Consider the following 17748-nt stretch of genomic DNA (forward strand, 5'->3'; position numbering starts at 1 on the left):
TCTTTATGAGTTGTCAGATATTATCATTGAAAACAATGTTCTGGGAATTCCCTGGCGGTCCAGCAGTTAAGACTCTGCGCTTGCACTGCAGGGGGTGTGGGTTCTATCCCTGGTCCGGGAACTAAGATACCGCATGCCTCGCGGTGCAGCCAAAAGAAAAACAATGTTCTATCCCTTGAAGGATGAAAACTGAGTAAGCAAATATTTCATATATAAATGATGAATCTATCAGGTTAGCATTCATTCTAGTGAGAATAAGATATTAACAATATAAACATTTTAAAAGTTGTGACTTTTTTGTGACATTGTTGAAGTCTTTCATTAGGTTGGTTACCTTTGGTTAGTCTTGGCTATCTTCATAAGTTTTAGGAAATGGACAAAAATATCTCCTAAATCTGTCAGAATTATCTTGGGTAATTGCTCTCTTGTGCCTTGAGATTTCTTTCATCTTGAGGTATGGATAGATGCTCCTGGGAAAAGGAATTAGACATTTTAACTCTCTGTATACTTTCAGGTAAAATTAACCTAAACCATCCAGTTAGAAATTAGCACTCATTCTGATTTTAAAGGTTTCCAAAGAGTTGTCCTTGTCAGTAACCCATTTTATCTGTAACTTTCACCAAAAGTAATTACATCTGCATTGCTTAGCATCTCAAATTCTACAAAGACAAAATATGGCAATTCTTTGCCCTTCATACATTGTGGAATAACAGCTAGAAAGCTAAATAATGAATATCCTCAAATTAAAATTCTAGATTTAAGGCAAACACTTGGAGAGAAAAAAAAGGCATCTTTTTTTTTTAAACATAGAGCAATGACAAAAATAGTAAGAAAAAGTACATAATTCCCCCCTACACACCCACCCACCACCCTACTCTTATTAAGGAATAAGACAGGAGTTGTTTGGAGTTGTAAATCAGCAACATTTCATAAATTCCTTCTGACCTGTCTGTTAAGCCTCAACATAAATAGAAAATTATTTAGAGAACTTGCTGAACACTACATGCCAATTTGTTTCAAGACCCAGTATGAGTGGGAAGTGGCAGCACTAAAGATTTAAGGAAAAATAACCCCATTAATGGGGGAATAGTTAACAAAATTATTGTATATCTCGGCTATGTAATACTGGGTAATCATTATTAAAAAGGCTGAAGTAAATCTATATACATAGACATGAAAAAATGTCCACCATATATTAAGTGAAAGAAAATCCAGATTAATGGGCTTCCCTGGTGGCGCAGTGGTTGAGAGTCCGCTTGCCGATGCAGGGAACACGGGTTCGTGCCCCAGTCCGGGAAGATCCCACATGCTGCGGAGCGGCTGGGCCCGTGAGCCATGGCCACTGAGCCTGCGTGTCCGGAGCCTGTGCTCCGCAACGGGAGAGGCCACAACAGTGAGAGGCCCGTGTACCGCAAAAAAAAAAAAAAAAGAATCCAGATTAATATGTGATATGATGTAGCTAGTATTAAATACATATTATAAAAATATATCATCTAACATGTAAATATTATAAATGTATATGCTATAATTAACATGTTTTTATATGCCTGAAAGAATATAAACCAAACCAACAATAGTAAGGTGTTTTGAATATTGAGACAGAAAGGGTAGGGAGAGATAGGGAACTTTTATCATTTACTTTTCATTTCTGTACTGTTTGATTTTGATAGATTATTCTATTTTATAATGAACAAATGCTATGTTTAAAACTTTAAAAAAACTATATAAGGAAAAATTCCCTGTAGTATTAGCAAATACTGGAATGAGTTACAAATCATGTACTGTAGAAGGGATTAAAGGATATATGATATTGACTAAAAGTAGTGGGAATTGATTTTCAGTAAACAAAAATTCTAACTATTCCCACTTTGTTTCCTCTTTCAGAAAGCTACTCTTTTACAAGATCCCCTATATGTTAGTGAGCTCAGTCCTGCTACTGGAAGTCAAAAGCCATATAGGTAAGGAGTGATGACAGGACAGAGTTGCACCGGGGGGTGTTCGCCCTCTTTGCCTCTCCTAACTCTATGTGATGCTGACCATCACATTTATACCTACATCTCTTCTCGCCCTGAATTGCAAAGACAATTACCCACTGGATATCACTTCTTGTATGTTTCACAGGAGCCATAACGTCAGCATATTCAAAACAGAACTCAGCCTCTTCCTTCTGTGACCTGATCTTCCATCTGTGCTTCCTAAACAGGGCATGATGTCATTATCTCTAGACAGCCTAAGCCAGAGTCCTGGATCCCGAGATCCCCATCCCCTAATCCAGTCGTCACCACATGATTCACTGTACTTATTGAATATATCTGGATAACACCCACTTCTTTCTACTGCCACATGCTCAGATCCAATTATCTGTTCTGGGCTCTGACAGTATTTTCCTGGCTGGCCTCTGCCTTCACTCTTGCCCCTCTCTAGACCATTCTTCAATACAACAGAGGAATCTTTCAGAAGCACAAATGTGATCGTGTAACTCCTCCCTTAAAGCCTTTCCATAGCTCCCCATTGCCCTTAGAAGGTCTACACTCTATAACAGCTTTTTACAAATCTTCCTGATGTCTCTTTATTTTTCTATTGTGTCCTCCACACTCCTGCCCTAAGCTCCTGATCCAAATGAACTCATAGCTCTCAAAAAGCTCCCTGTTAATCTGGGCCCTAACATGATGGCCTCTATTCTAGAACCTTACTCTCTTCTACTATTCCTTTGTCTAAAAATCATTTCTCAAGTCTAAGTTAAGAGGGCCCCTCCATAACGTCCTCAGCACTGTCCACTCTGTATTATGGATTGCTTGTTTATGTGCTGCCCTATTATGCAATATGCTCCTTAAGGGCAGGGACTATTCCTTGGTCACTGGCACATAGTAGGCTGCCAATAAGCCTTTATACAATGAATGAATGAATGAATGAAATAAGATAGAGGCTGGGACCTTATATGCAAAGCAAAGGAGTTTGGATTTTATCCAGACTTCATAGTTCTATTATGTTCTTATCACAGTCGGCCTTCCATTGAAGTAGTTACTTGTGATGTGACTACTACTTCCAATAGATTGTGAGCCCCTGGAAGGCAAGGAGTATGTCTTATTAATTATCGTGTTTTTCTTACTTAAAACAGTGCTTTGTACTTAGAGAGCGCTCTGTCAATTGATGGTACCAATAATTTTGATATTAAGTAAGTCATGAGTGACTTTTGAGAGGTTTATAATAGTGACGTATATTGGGGGTGATGTAAGTGAACTAAGGGAAAGTTTAATTTTAAAAGATACAATTCATTCCCCATTAAAGGGAACCAAAGTTCCTTGGAAGAATGACTGATTCTAGGTCTAGGGTAGGAAATATACAAATGAGTCTGAAACAGCTTGTGGCAGAATGCAAAGAGTAACAGCGCTCAAACTAAAGGACACAGGAGCCCACATGAAGGGCCTCCTGATAGCCAAAGATGGAACAAATCAAGAATCAGAAAAAATAATGAATGAGATGGTTAAAACATAATGAATATATAAAAATTCCAAAGTGTATAATGATGCATCATAGACAGAAAGTCCTCCCTCCTACCCTCCCCAACCCGGTTAAGAAATAAAAATGTACTGAACTCCATTAGAAGTAAATAGGGCACTAATTCATTTTTCTGCAAATCAGCAAACAAATGGAAAGAATTAAGCATTTATCCTGCCTTTCCTGCATAAACTGTAATTAGTTCAGGGTAACCAAGTAGCCCAAGTTGATGAGAGCAAATTCCATTTTACAGAGTTCCAGCTAATGAATGTGGAAGGTTTAACAGAATTAGAAAGTTACCATTTTTTAACCTCTGATGAAATAATAGATTTATGCAAAGATCCTCAGTGGATGGAACCATCAGACAGAAAGGTGAAGTGGAATTTCAAAATGGAGGGATCATGTAAATAACTAAACACTGATCAGTCTTAGAATCACTTAAGTGGGATGCTATAATGAAGCACTTAAAAATTATAATGTGCCTCATTATTTGATGTAACATGAAACACATAGCACCACCTATGACATATCTTTGTTCAAACAGTTAAACTGGAATCTGACTTAAAAGTGTGCGAGTGTCAGCCTTGAGAAGGAATGAAATTCTGATACATGTGACAACATGGATGAGGCTTGAAGAAATTATGCTAAGTTAAATAAGCCAGTAGTAAAAGGACAAATATATGGTTCCACTTATATGAGGCACCTAGAATAGGCAAATTCACAGAAACAGAAAGCAGAATATAGGTTACCAGGAGCCACGGAGAGACAGGAAATGGAGACTTACTGTTTAATGGATGCAGAGTTTCTGTTTGGGAAGATGAAAAAGTTCTGGAAATGGATAGTAGTGATGATTGCACAACATTGTGAATGCACTTAATGCCGTTGAATTGTACACCTGAAAATGGTTAAAATGGTAAATTTTAGGTTATGTATATTTTATCTCAAAATTTTAAAAGGTGTGTGTGTTGTGTGTGTGTGTGTGTGTGTGTGTAAGGGAACAGATAAAACAAGAATGGCAAAATGTTGAAAATTACTGAAGCTAAGTGATGGGTATGTGAGGGTTTCTTATAAGACTTTCTCCATTTTTGCGTATGTTTGAAATTTTCCGTAGTAGAAGTTTTTAAAAGACCTAAGAAACATAGCAAGCAAATATAACAATTATTTTATTTAGATCTTGGTTTTAATGAACCAAATATAAAAAGACATTATTAAGACAAGAGAGAACATTTGAATATGGACTGGGTATTAGACAATACCATAGAATTATTGATAGGTTTGTTGGTGTGCTAATGATGATTTTGCAAGGAAATGTTCCAGTTATTTCGAGATATGTTCTGAGTTATGTAGGAGTTAAATAACATAATGTTTGGGATTTCCTTTTTTTAAATTAATTAATTAATTAATTAATTTGGCTGCGACGGGTCTTAGTTGCGGCACTCGGGATCTTCTTTGCAGCATGCAGGCTCTAGTTCCCCAACCAGGGATGGAACCCGGGCCCCCTGCATTGGGAGTGTGGAGTCTTTTTTGTTTTTTTTTTAATTAATTAATTAATTAATTTGGCTGTGTTGGGTCTTCATTTCTGCGCGAGGGCCTTCTCCAGTCGTGGAGAGCGGGGGCCACTCTACATCGCGGTGTGCGGGCTTCTCACTGTCGTGGCCTCTCTTGTTGTGGAGCACAGGCTCCAGACGCACAGGCTCAGTAGCTGTGGCTCACAGGCCCAGCTGCTCCGTGTTATGTGGGATCCTCCCAGACCAGGGCTCGAACCCGTGTCCCCTGCATTGGCAGGCAGACTCTCAACCACTGCGCCACCAGGGAAGCCCGGGAGTATGGAGTCTTAACCACTGGACCACCAGGGAAGTCCTGGGATTTCTTTTTTTTTCTTTCTTTTTTAAAAATTTATTTTATTTTTGGCTGCATTGGGTCTTCGTTGCCACGTGTGGGCTTTCTCTAGATGCGGTGAGCCGGGGCTACTCTTTGTTGTGATGCACGAGCTTCTCATTACAGTGGCTTCTCTTGTTGCGGAGCACAGGCTCTAGGTGCACAGGCTTTAGTAGTTGTGGCTCGTGGGTTCTAGAGCGCAGGCTCAGTAGTTGTGGTGCACAGGCTTAGTTGCTCCGCAGCATGTGGGACCTTCCCAGACCAGAGCTCGAACCTGTGTCCCCTGCATCGGCAGGAGGATTCTTAACCACTGCACCACCAGGGAAGCCCAGTCCCGGGTTTCTCTTTTTAAAAGATGATTATACAGATAGCTTAGAATTTCTACATGTTTTTTTTTTTTTTTTTTTTCTTTTTGCTGTATGCGGGCCTCTCACTGTTGTGGCCTCTCCCGTTGCGGAGCACAGGCTCCGGACGCGCAGGCCCAGCGGCCATGGCTCACGGGCCCAGCCGCTCCGCGGCATATGGGATCCTCCCAGACCGGGGCACGAACTCGTATCCCCTGCATCGGCAGGCGGACTCTTAACCACTGCGCCACCAGGGAGGCCCTCTACATGTTTTCTTATGTTTATTCTAAAAAAAAAGTATCAGTTTTAATTTTGGTACTATATTATGTAAAGTGATTTTAAAGCTAATTGTATAATAAAAACAGGCTCTTACTTTGTGTGGCTTGAAATTTATCCCTGAAGGCAAGGAGAGTTCTGCCACTATCTTGACTCAGGAAAAGCATATTTCTTGTAAAGTTAATTTCTGAAGGCAACATATTTAAAGTGTAGTAATTTAATGCACCATGAAGGATGCAAATATATGCACAAGATACATAGGAAATAGTCTGTGCCTACAAGGCACCTTTAAAAGTTTAAAGAAGTTTAAAAGAAGTAAATATTCTTTGGGTTTTCAAATTAGGATTTTGTCACAGTTTTGAGTTCTGTAATCTGACCATTGCGAACACATACACAGAGCTTCTGAGATAATGTATGAAAAACCATACCAGCTGTAAAGCATTATTCAAATGTAAGGTATTACTGATATTAAATGTCTGGAAAAACGAAAAAAATAGGAAAAATAGAGCTTATCATTAAATCAGTAATCCTTCTGCTACATTATTTGGGTGCATTTATGTTTTCTAGCTCATGAAAATACAGAATATCTGTTAACATTAAGGTAAAATTTCCTCTTATTCCTAAGTTGAATAATGGAGTCTTCTGGCCTAGACTTTTTCTTATTTAAATTAGTCAAAGAAAGTTTGTCATCTGTGTAAAAGCAAATATTCTCCGAATGTTCAGAGAAACTGTGATTATCCATAACTTCTCTGTAGAAATATAGGCTACTGAATCTAACTTGAATTTATGAGGTATATGAGACCTCAATTTATATATTAATTGATTTTTAGTATGAAGAGATTAGTGTGCTTTTTCTTATGAAATTTGTTTTGACCTTTTTGAAAAAAATATAGTTTGATATTATAATCTTTTGGCACCTATGATATCATAGGTGCCAAAAGATAAAAACAGTTCCTTTCTACATGGATCTTAGCAAATTGCTGACTCCTAACGGAAAAAACTGGAAAATCAATTTCAAAATAATTGTGCTGATATTGTATTTTTTCTGGGCTTTTGCTTTTCTAAGCTCATTTCTTTGTGAAAACTACATTTCTGCTGTTTTTTGGCATTCTCAGAGAATAGAGGGATTTTATGGGTTTTTTTTAACATCTTTATTGGAGTATAATTGCTTTACAATGGCATGTTAGTTTCTGCTGTACAACAAAGTGAATCAGTTATACATATACATATGTTCCCATATCTCTTCCCTCTTGCGTCTCCCTCCCACCCTCCCTATCCCACGCCTCTAGGTGGTCACAAAGCACCGAGCTGATCTCCCTGTGCTATGCGGCTGCTTCCCACTAGCTATCTATTTTACATTTGGTAGTGTATATATGTCCATGCCACTCTCTCACTTCGTCCCAGCTTACCCTTCCCACTCCCCTATGGTTATTTTTCAAATGACATGTGGCAGTAGTTAGAAATGGATGTATAAGGGAAGCAAGATCTCAAAGCTTACTCCTCTGTTATTTAGATAACATTTATTAAACACTTACTGTATGCTAAGCACGTGAAGTAACTAAAGTATCAAAAGAGCACAATGGGATAGGTACTATCATCATCCCTATTTTACACATGAGGAAATTGAGGCACAGAAAGACTAAGAAACTTGCCCATGGTAGTTACTTAGAGGAACAGGGGCAGACCTAGGATATTGATCAGCCTGTCTGACACTGCCTCTATGCTCATAATCATGTTCTTCTGCCTCCATGACTGTTATCACTGAATTCTTTCATTATTTTAACTCAAGTACAGCTGATTTACAATATTATATGTTTCAGGTGTACAACATAGTGATTCATAACTTTTAATGATATATTCCATTTATAGTTATTATAAAAATTGGCTATATTCCCTGTGCTGTACAATATATCCTTGTAGCTTATTTATTTTTATTTTTAATATTTATTTATTTAGGTTGCACTGGGTCTTAGTTGAGGCACGTGGGATCTTTTAGTTGCAGCATGCAGACTTCTTAGTCATGGCATGCAGACTCTTAGTTGTGGCATGAGAACTCTTAGTTGTGGCATGCATGCGGGATCTAGTTCCCCGACCAGGTATCGAGCCCAGGCCCCCTGCATTGGGAGCGTGGAGTCTTACCCACTGGACCACAAGGGAAGTCCCTATTTATTTTATTTTATGTTTTATAAATTTATTTATTGATTGATTTTTGGCTGCATTGGGTCTTTCTTGCTGTGTGCGGGCTTTCTCTAGTTGCGGCGAGTGGGGGCTACTCTTCGTTGCGGTGTGTGGGCTTCTCATGGTGGTGGCTGTGGGCTTTCTCTAGTTGCGGCGAGCGGGGACTACTCTTCGTTGCGGTGTGCGGGCTTCTCATTGTGGTGGCTTCTCTTGTTGCGGAGCACGGGCTCCAGGCACGCAGGCTTCAGTAGCTGTGGCACTTGGGCTCAGCAGTTGTGGCTTGCAGGCTCTAGAGCGCAGGCTCAGTAGTTGTGGCACATGGGCTTAGTTGCTCTGTGGCATGTGGGATCTTCCCAGGCCAGTGCTTGAACCCATGTCCTCTGCATTGGCAGGTGGATTCTTAACCACTGCACCACCAGGGAAGTCCCCCTATTTATTTTATATATAGTAGTTTGTACCTCTTAATGCCCTACCTCCAGCTTGCCCCTCTCCCCTTCCCTCTCTTCACTGGTAACCACTAGTTTGTTTTTTAGATCTGTGAGTCTGTTTCTTTTTTGTTATATTCACTAGTTTGTTTTACTTTTTAGATTCCACATATATGTGACATCATACAGTATTTGCCTTTTTCTATCTGACTTATTTCAATTAGCATAATGCCCTCCAAGTCCATCCATGTTGTTGCAAATGGCAAAATTTCATTCTTTTTTATGGCTGAGTAGTATTCCATTGTGTATATATACCACACCTTCTTTATCCATTCATCTGCTGATGGGTACTTAGGTTGCTTACATACGTTGGCCATTGTAAATAATGCTGCTATGAACATTGGGGTGCATGTCTCTTTTCGAATTAGTGTTTTCATTTTTTTCAGATAAGTACCCAGGAATGGAATTGCTGGGTCATATGGTAGTTCTATTTTTAGTTTTTTGAGAAACCTCTATACTGTTTTCCATAGTGGCTCTCCCAATTTACAGTCCCACTAACAGTGTACAGAGGTTCCTTTTTTTTCCACATCCTTGCCAACATTTGTTATTTGTGGTCTTTTTGATGGCTAAGACTGAATTCTTAACGATCATCTCCTCCAGTATCTCCACTAGAAAAGAGACTGTTTTTCATGAAGTTTTAATTTTTGCGTTAATAAGAGAGGTTCATTGATTGCATAGAGGAGAGCATCTTAGATTTTTTTTAAATAAAGGGGGAAGGAGTAGGCAAGAACCAAGATTCCACGTAGCATTACTGGAATAAATGGCTGGTATCAAGATTTGTGGAATAAGTGGTAAAAATATTTTTACTTCAAGTCAGAAATTCTAAGACATTTCCATCAACCTACACATGTTCTGTTACTGTTACCTTGCACCCTGCTTCTCTGAATCACTGGTTGTGTTAGCTTGGACAGGCTACTTAACCTAACATTCTATAAATGCGATAGTGATTCCCAGCTCAGCCCTCCTAGTGACGCTGAATGAGCTAGTCCATGAAGAGAACCCAGGCCAGACCCCGCCATAGAGTCAGTGCTCAATTAAGTACAGGTTGTTATTATTGAGCACAGTGGGAGATGGAAACAATATCTAACCTGATAATGTGTTTTCAAGTTGCTGTAAAGCCGAGGGGCCAGGACAAGTACACAAATAACTGCAATGGAGTGAAGTAGGATTAGTGTGGTGTAAGAAGTATGGAAAAAGTGCTATGGGAGAGGGTTCCCCATCATTGGTGGAATTAGGGAAAGCTCTGAGAAGAAGGTGTTAACTCATTTCAGCTAAGCCAGCTTTTCCTGAAGTGTGGAACGCACACGGGGCAGTAATGGAAGATGACTTCACGTGGTATTCTGACATGGCATGAAATAACTTTGAAGTCCATGGTAAAAAATGATTCCCTTTTTCAGTTCGTCTGACCTCATTAGGGAGAACCTCTTGGCCTGGTGCTAGTAGTGGCAGCTCTCAAACACATGCTCATATGCCTTTTTGTCAAAGGGAGAGCAGACTTCAGGCTCAAAATAGGGAGCATCTACTTAGAATTTTGTTGCTATTTTTACAGTTACCTGCTATTTATAGCACATGGTACTGGTTTTCCCATGTGAAGTAGTGATACAAAATTTTCTGTATAAAAAATTTCTCTAAGAAAAAATGAGTTGATTTCACGAAAAAATACTAAGCAAATAATATTACATATGATTCGTGGGTTATGGTAAATGGTATGTGAACAAACTCTGTGCTGGACTATGAAAGAGAGACAGAAGTTTTCCAGGAACAATGAGAGTATTCATGATATGTACAACTTGAGTAAAGGGGCATGGCAAAAAAGTATGTTTGGAGATTAATAAATAGTTCAATTTGGGAGGAGCAAGTTTCATTACTGATAAGTAACAAAGCTAGAAGTACAAAACTATATTAAAATTCAGTTAGTAACGAAGTTTTACAAACCTAGCAATAATTGTTGATATTCCTCAACTGCTGTTTATCATTTTTTCCATGGAAAATTTTCTTTTCTTTCTGTAGATCTGAGGAGAAAATTAAGCACTTCAGTCAACAAATCTGAACTTTTTCTTAAAAAGACAACACTTTGAGGAAGATACTTTGTTTAATTACAGAACTTAAAGTAGCAGCCCCGAAAAACTTCATTCTGCAAAGGCTTTTCTGGAAAGTAGTTGTTTTGTCTTATTTTTAATCTTTAAAGCTTGTTTTACCTGTTTATCAAATGCAGCATATTCAAGCTTAAAGTAAAATATAAATAAATGTTGTATACTGATGCTGCATTTTAAAATGTTGATTAAATTTAATGCAATCATCTTGATGCCTGAAATGTTGTGATGGAATCATTGTATATGGCGTGTTGGGGCCAGGGAGACAGAAGAGGGGAGAGCAGTAGGGAAAAGATAATAGCTCACATGGGTTGGGTTAGCAGACACAAAAAAAGAGAGATCGAGGGGAAGCTCCTGGCATGCAAGAAGTCTCAGTATAGACAGTGAAATGAGAAAGTACATTTCAAGAAGTCTTACGTGTATGTTCCCCTACAATAAAAATATAATTAAAAAGTTACTTTTGGGGCTTCCCTGGTGGAGCAGTGGTTGAGAGTCCGCCTGCCGATGCAGGGGACACAGGTTCGTGCCCCGGTCTGGGAGGATCCCACATGCCGCGGAGCAGCTGGGCCCGTGAGCCATGGCCGCTGAGCCTGTGCGTTCAGAGCCTGTGCTCCGCAATGGGAGAGGCCACAGCAGTGAGAGGCCCGCGTACCGCAAAAAAAAAAAAGTTACTTTTGAATGTAGGATTGTTATTTTTTAAAAGGTGACTCCTGGGAAGTCAAAGCAGTCTAGCTCCTACTTGGCAAGTTACACACTTACTCTTAAGACTGACTTGTAGTCTGAGGTTTAGGTGAAGGTATTGAGAAGCCCAGGTGAGTACTGGTGCTGTGCTAATGAGACTCATTCTGGTTAGTGGTCTTATACACAGTTGCCACCATTTTATTGCACAGTTGGGAAGTGCACAGCTTCCCCAGCCATACCGGACAGTCTTGGCCATTTCTTAGATTCTAAGTGCTTGACACATCTGATGACCAACCATCCTGGTTTACCTAGACTAGGATAACAAACTGTCCCAGTTTGCCTGGGACTGAGGAGGTTCATGGCACTTGGGACTTTTAGTGCAAAAGGTAGACCAGTCCCAAGCAAATTGGGATGGTTGATCACCCTAATTAGAGGGCAGAGTAGCTACAGAGAATAGAGTATCAAGTGTCCCCAACATTGAGGCAGGTAAGGATGATGTAGTGCTGTATAATCAAAAATGCTTGAGCTAGATAGACCCTGTTAGGAATACACCATCCAAGTTTTAACTAAAAAACTTCAGAGAATTATGGAAAATACAGGGACAGGCACCAAAATGACTTACATATGGTTATGAAGAGTCCACATGGAGAGGCTAAAGAAATTGGTATTACCTCCCACCCAAATAAACCTCTCCAGTCCAACCTACATAGTGTTTACTCATCTATAACACTGATTGTGAGGACTTTGCTTCCTCAAAAACTTCTTGAGGCTCTCCTTATTAAGTACAAGCACTTTGGCTTTGGCATTTAAGGCTCTCCACTACTGACCTCTTGTCACAGATTCCAAATTTGGACAGGCATGGCCTTTATTTTGCAGGGTGGGTTATCAGGAAGGGGCCAACATCTACAGAGGGCAGCCACTGGGAAAACGAATCCAGCTGTAGATGCTAAGGGAGAAGGCACAGTGCCCAAGGACGAGAGTGATCTCTACAAAGAGAATGTGCAAAATGAGAAATATCAGGGCATTATAGTATGTGGGTGGATTACACCCAGATGTCTGCATAAACATTTGGCACCAGCAAGATCTGCACGTTTAGGATTTGGGAACAGGGCCTTCATGGAATGTGGGGTTGGGGGCAGTAGCAACGATACAAAGTCAAGAGTAAAGTCAGTAGCTGGGAAAGGACTGGCAAAGGACTTAGCTCAGGGCCCAAAGAAGAGGTCCACCTAGACAACCTGGACACAATCAGGGGATTGATTTAAAGCAGATGTCTAGGGAGGAGAACCGAGCTACCACCTAAGGGTTAGACTCGGAAGAGGGGTGTTGATGCTGAATGCCAGAATGTTGGTCTTAAGTGTCTGCAATCTTAAAACAGGCCTGAAACAGGTGGCCTCGGCTGTGGAAGAAAAGAGGGATGCAGAGAAAGGGAATAAAACCAGGTCTAGCCCACTCAACCCACCACTTCACCACTCTCACCTCTTTTCTGTAAAAGCTTGAACCATGTGAAATGATTTGAACACCCTGCCCTTCCCAGCCCCTCCACGTTTTCCCCTACCACTGCTTTCTCTAGGATACTCTTTCCATTTTTTCCTGTTAAAATCCTACCCATTCATTCTCCAAGGCTCATCTCAAATGCTGTTCTTCTGCCTTTCCTCAGTGGAGAACTTTGGTACCTTCCTCTTTTTGATCTGTTATGGCAGTTCTGTGCCTTAGAACTCTCCTTGATATTTTATAATCTGCACCGTGCAATAAAGTAGCCACCTAGCCACATGTGGCTATTAAGCACTTGAACGTGGCTAGTGACCAAGGAAGTGAAACATCAATTTTATTCAGTTTTAGTCAATTTAAATGTAAATAGCCACATGTGGCTAGCAGCTTCTGTATTGGACAATGCAGTTCTACAGCATCTCCCATAGCACTTTCTCTTTAACGATTCAATAAACATCTATCGCATGCCTGTTCTGTGCTAGGCGTAGTAATTAGGCACTAGAAATGCAACCATGACTAAGACATACTCCCTACCCTCAAGAATTAGCACAGACATTCTCCTTTTTGCTTGGTATATATTTTTTATTTACCATAGTATTCTATAAGCTTCTTCAGGACAGGCATGTGTCATACTCATCTTTGTATTCTCCCTAAGGCCTAACATAATGCCTGCATATATCAGGTCACACCAATTCATAATAAATTGAAATTTTATTCTCTTGTGAAAAATTAACCTGATTGGAAGTCTAGGAGTAAAGCATTCATGTTCTGCTTCTTACTTGAAAATTCTGCAGCCGTACTTTAATGTAATGTCCTTAGATGGACTACAATAGAAGATCTTCTAATTTAGTTAGAAGATTTCAAAAATGAAAGGCCAAAGTGAATAGAGAGGGAAATAAAAGGCACATAGGTAGTCTCCCTGTTTGGGGTCTTTCCCTACTTCAGTGGAGTACGTTGTGTCCCTCAGCACTGGTAGCCTTATGTTCTCTCTCTAATCTGCAACCAAAATCTAGTCTCATATTCATTTACACAGAGTTAACAAATATGACTAGTAAAACTCAACATTTTAATCTTCTTTTAGGAGCTCTTTTATTTAAATGGTTATCATAGCCTTAAGCTAAAGCAGTGTTTTTTTCCAACTTTGTGCTGGGCTCCCTGCAGAATGTAAGTTTATGTGAAGCTCCTTTAAGAACCCACACTGGGGTGGGGAGATTAGAGGTAGCTTTAATTTTTGGTTCTTGGGTAAGAGGATGGGAAATTATACATATATATTTAAAAATTATAATAAAATTAATATAATGAATAACTATAGGCATATTCTTATAATTAATAATACAATTATTATAATCATATAATAAACAATATATTATATAATCATAATATATACAGTTGATCCTTGAACAACATTAGTTTGAACTGCTTGGGTCCACTTATATGTTGATTTTTTCAATAGTAAATACTAAAGTACTACATGATCACGGTTAGTTAAATCCACAGGTGTGGAACTGCATTATACTCAGATCCCATATTGTTCAAGGGTCAAATGTATATCATTTTCCCTTTTAAAAATCAACTTCATTGGGATATAATTTTCCTCTGTTAGGTAATTTTTATTCTTCAATTTTATTACAAGAAAAAATTTAAATTACGAGAACACTTTTGTACAGGTTGACTAAACTGCAAGCTTTAGGAGTACAGACACCATGTCCAGTTTGCCAGTTTTGCTTAAGATGTTATTCTCATTACTTAGCATAGTAACTGCCACATGGGGGCAATCAATAGTTACATGTTCAATGATGAATGAAAGACTTCTCTAGACATGTTATTTCCCAACCCTTCTTTTTTTCTTCATGAAGTTTTTTTTTCCTTCAGTTTTTAAAAACTATGGTAAAATACATATAACATAAAATTTACCATCTTAACCATTTTTAAGTGTCTAGTTCAGTGTTAGGCACTCATGTTGTATATCTATCACCACCATCCTTCTCCAGAACTCTTTCCATCTTACAAAACAGAAACTATATTCATTAAACAACAACACCCCATTTCCCCTTCCCCCCAGCCCCTGGCAACCACCATTCTTCTTTGCGCTTCTATGAGTCTGACTATTCTAAATATCTCATGTAAGAGGAATTATACAGCATTTGTCATTTTGTGACTGGCTCATCTCACTTGGCATGATGTCTTCCAGATTCACTGATGTTATAGTATACGTCAAAATTTCCTTCATTTTAAGGTTGAATAATATTCCAGGTATGTAATACCACATTTTATTTATCCATTCATCTATTGATTAGCACTTGGGTTGCTCCCACATTTTAGCTACTGTGAATAATGCTGTTATGAACATGGGTGTGTAAGTATCTCTTTGAGACCCTGCTTTCAATTCTTTTGGGAGTATAGTTGGAAGCAGAATTGCTAAATCATGGTAATTCTATTTTTAATTTTTTGAGGCACTGCCATACTGCTTTTCACAGCAGCGATACCATTTTACATTCCCACCAACAGTGCATAAGGGCTCCAGTTTTTCCACATCCTTGTTATTTACTGATTTTTTTTTTTTTTTTTTTTTTTTTGCGGTACGCGGGTCTCTCACTGTTGTGGCCTCTCCCGTTGTGGAGCACAGGCTCCGGACGTGCAGGCTCAGTGGCCATGGCTCACGGGCCCAGCCGCTCCACGGCATGTGGGGTCTTCCTGGACCGGGGCACGAACCCGCGTTCTCTGCATCGGCAGGCGGACTCTCAACCACTGCACCACCAGGGAAGCCCTTTACTGATTTTTTGATAGTAGCCATTCTAATGGATGTTGGGAGTACCTAATAGTTTTGATTTGCATTTCCCTAATGATTAGTGATGTTGAGCATTTTTTCCCATGCTTATTGGCAATTTGTATATCTTCTCTGGAGAAACATTGGCGTCCAATTTACATATTATAAAGTGCACATATTTTTGAGTGCATTGTAAAGAGTTTTAACAAATGTATATATCTGTATACACCACCCCACTCAAGACTGAGAACATTTCTATCACCCCTTAGGGCTACCTCGTGCCCTCTGGCAGTCAGTTTCCTCTGACCCCTGGCCTCAGGCAACTATTGTACTTTCTGTCATCATAGATTAGTTTTGCCTGTCCTAGAATTCCACTTACATTGAATTGTACACTATGTACACTTTTGTGTTTGGCTTCTTTTGACATAATATTTTTGAGACTCTTTCATGTTGTTGCTGGTAGGCGGAAGATATTTTATAAGTGAAAATTCCTGAACCACTGAGTGGTGGGAGATCACAATAATAACTGATATTTATTAAGCACATACAATATGTTGAGTACTGTTCAGGCTTTACAAATAATATCTTACTTAATCCTCACATCAACCTCATGAGGTGATTCTATTAATCCCATTTTAGACATGAAAAGTCACAGAATGTATAAGTAATCTGCCAAATGTCCTACAGCTACCCAGTGGCAGAGCTGGTATCTGAACTCAAAGAACCTGGCTCCAGAGTCAATGTGTAAAGTTACCACACTCTGCAATCCCAGCACTTCTGAGAGGGCCAAGGTGTACGTCCTGCTCCTTTTGTCCTTCCCTCTCTCCACCTGCCATCCTCAGCCTCTTCTGAGCACACATATAACTGTCTAAATGAAGACTCTAAGTTGCCACTAGTAAACAAAAGTGCTGGGAAAAAAATGAACAGTAGAGGAATAGAAAAGAGAAGCAATTATATCCAGTTCTCATTAGTACCAGCTTGCCTGATTTCATGGGCCTGTGCTTATTTTCATGCTCAATTATCTCATGAGACTGGATAGGAACAGAAAAAAACTGGTTCCCACACTCTTAAGTCAGTGTTTATTTTGGCAGACATGGCAATCTACATTTCCACTGTATTAACAGAAGTATTAAAATCATTCTGCACCATCTTCATAGGCTATATCAGTGCTGTACATTTGTTTCTGAATTAGTAAACAGTTTTAAATGAGTGCTTTTCTAGCCATTATTTCATTATGTCCTCACAAAGGCCAAATTACTTTGGAAAGGCAGGAAATATAGTGGCCCCCATTTAATATTATTATTCCAAGGTGACTGAATGACTGGCCTAAGGTTATATACCTACTTCTGGATGATCTTCACTATTAATGGTGAAGCTGGGCCTAGAAGGCATCTCTCAGCATCACCCGCTAGGTTTTAGCTCTGGCTCTGTTCACCAGGACAATGGTCTCCTGGTTGTAAGTAAAAGTATATTTTCAATTTGGGTTATGCTAGTGTTAATGAGAGAGAATGTAAATCACTTTCTCCCTAATTGAAGAACAAATCATTTCTTATTATTTTTATTATGTAAGAATTGAGAGTTTTGCCAACAGATACCTTAATTACCGTCTTCTTTCCTGCTTGCTTTCACAGACCAGTGACCTTTTTTATTTCCTAGTGAACAAACTTCATGAGTACTTGCCAGAGACTAGGGATAAGAATGCACATCAAAATAAAAGCCAAAGTGTTGATGAGCTGGTGTAAGTACTAACTGGATAATCACAGATATTTTTTCCCTAGGATGTTCAAGATAAATGAAAGGCACTGGGCAAAATATACACTGTATTAATGATTAATAGTGCAGCAAGTTTTGCTTCACATAGATTTCTTTAAAATAGTATTTATTTTGTTCTAATTGTACAGTTAAAGAAAAACTACACAAGAAGCTAGTAATACTGGCTGTCCCAAAAGGGAAAAAAATGAGTGTATGAATAAAAGACACCTTTACTGTATTCCCTTTTTTACCCTTGAAATTTTGAGCCAGAAATTACTACTTGAAACAGTTAAAATTATTAAATGTAG

The 17748-nt window shown here is 39.1% G+C and overlaps 1 protein-coding gene across 1 annotated transcript in view; it reads left to right on the plus strand.

Moving 5' to 3' along the window:
• The window catches only part of C11H12orf56 (chromosome 11 C12orf56 homolog), a 63692-nt gene that overhangs the window by 22494 nt on the left and 23450 nt on the right, over positions 1-17748 (plus strand). The window contains 3 exon segments of the mRNA XM_060114168.1: positions 1885-1958; positions 10670-10814; positions 17320-17426. Coding sequence (XP_059970151.1) covers positions 1885-1958; positions 10670-10814; positions 17320-17426 — 326 coding nt within the window.

The sequence above is a fragment of the Mesoplodon densirostris genome, chromosome 11 (genome assembly GCF_025265405.1).
Source record: "Mesoplodon densirostris isolate mMesDen1 chromosome 11, mMesDen1 primary haplotype, whole genome shotgun sequence".
Lineage (NCBI taxonomy): Eukaryota > Metazoa > Chordata > Mammalia > Artiodactyla > Ziphiidae > Mesoplodon > Mesoplodon densirostris.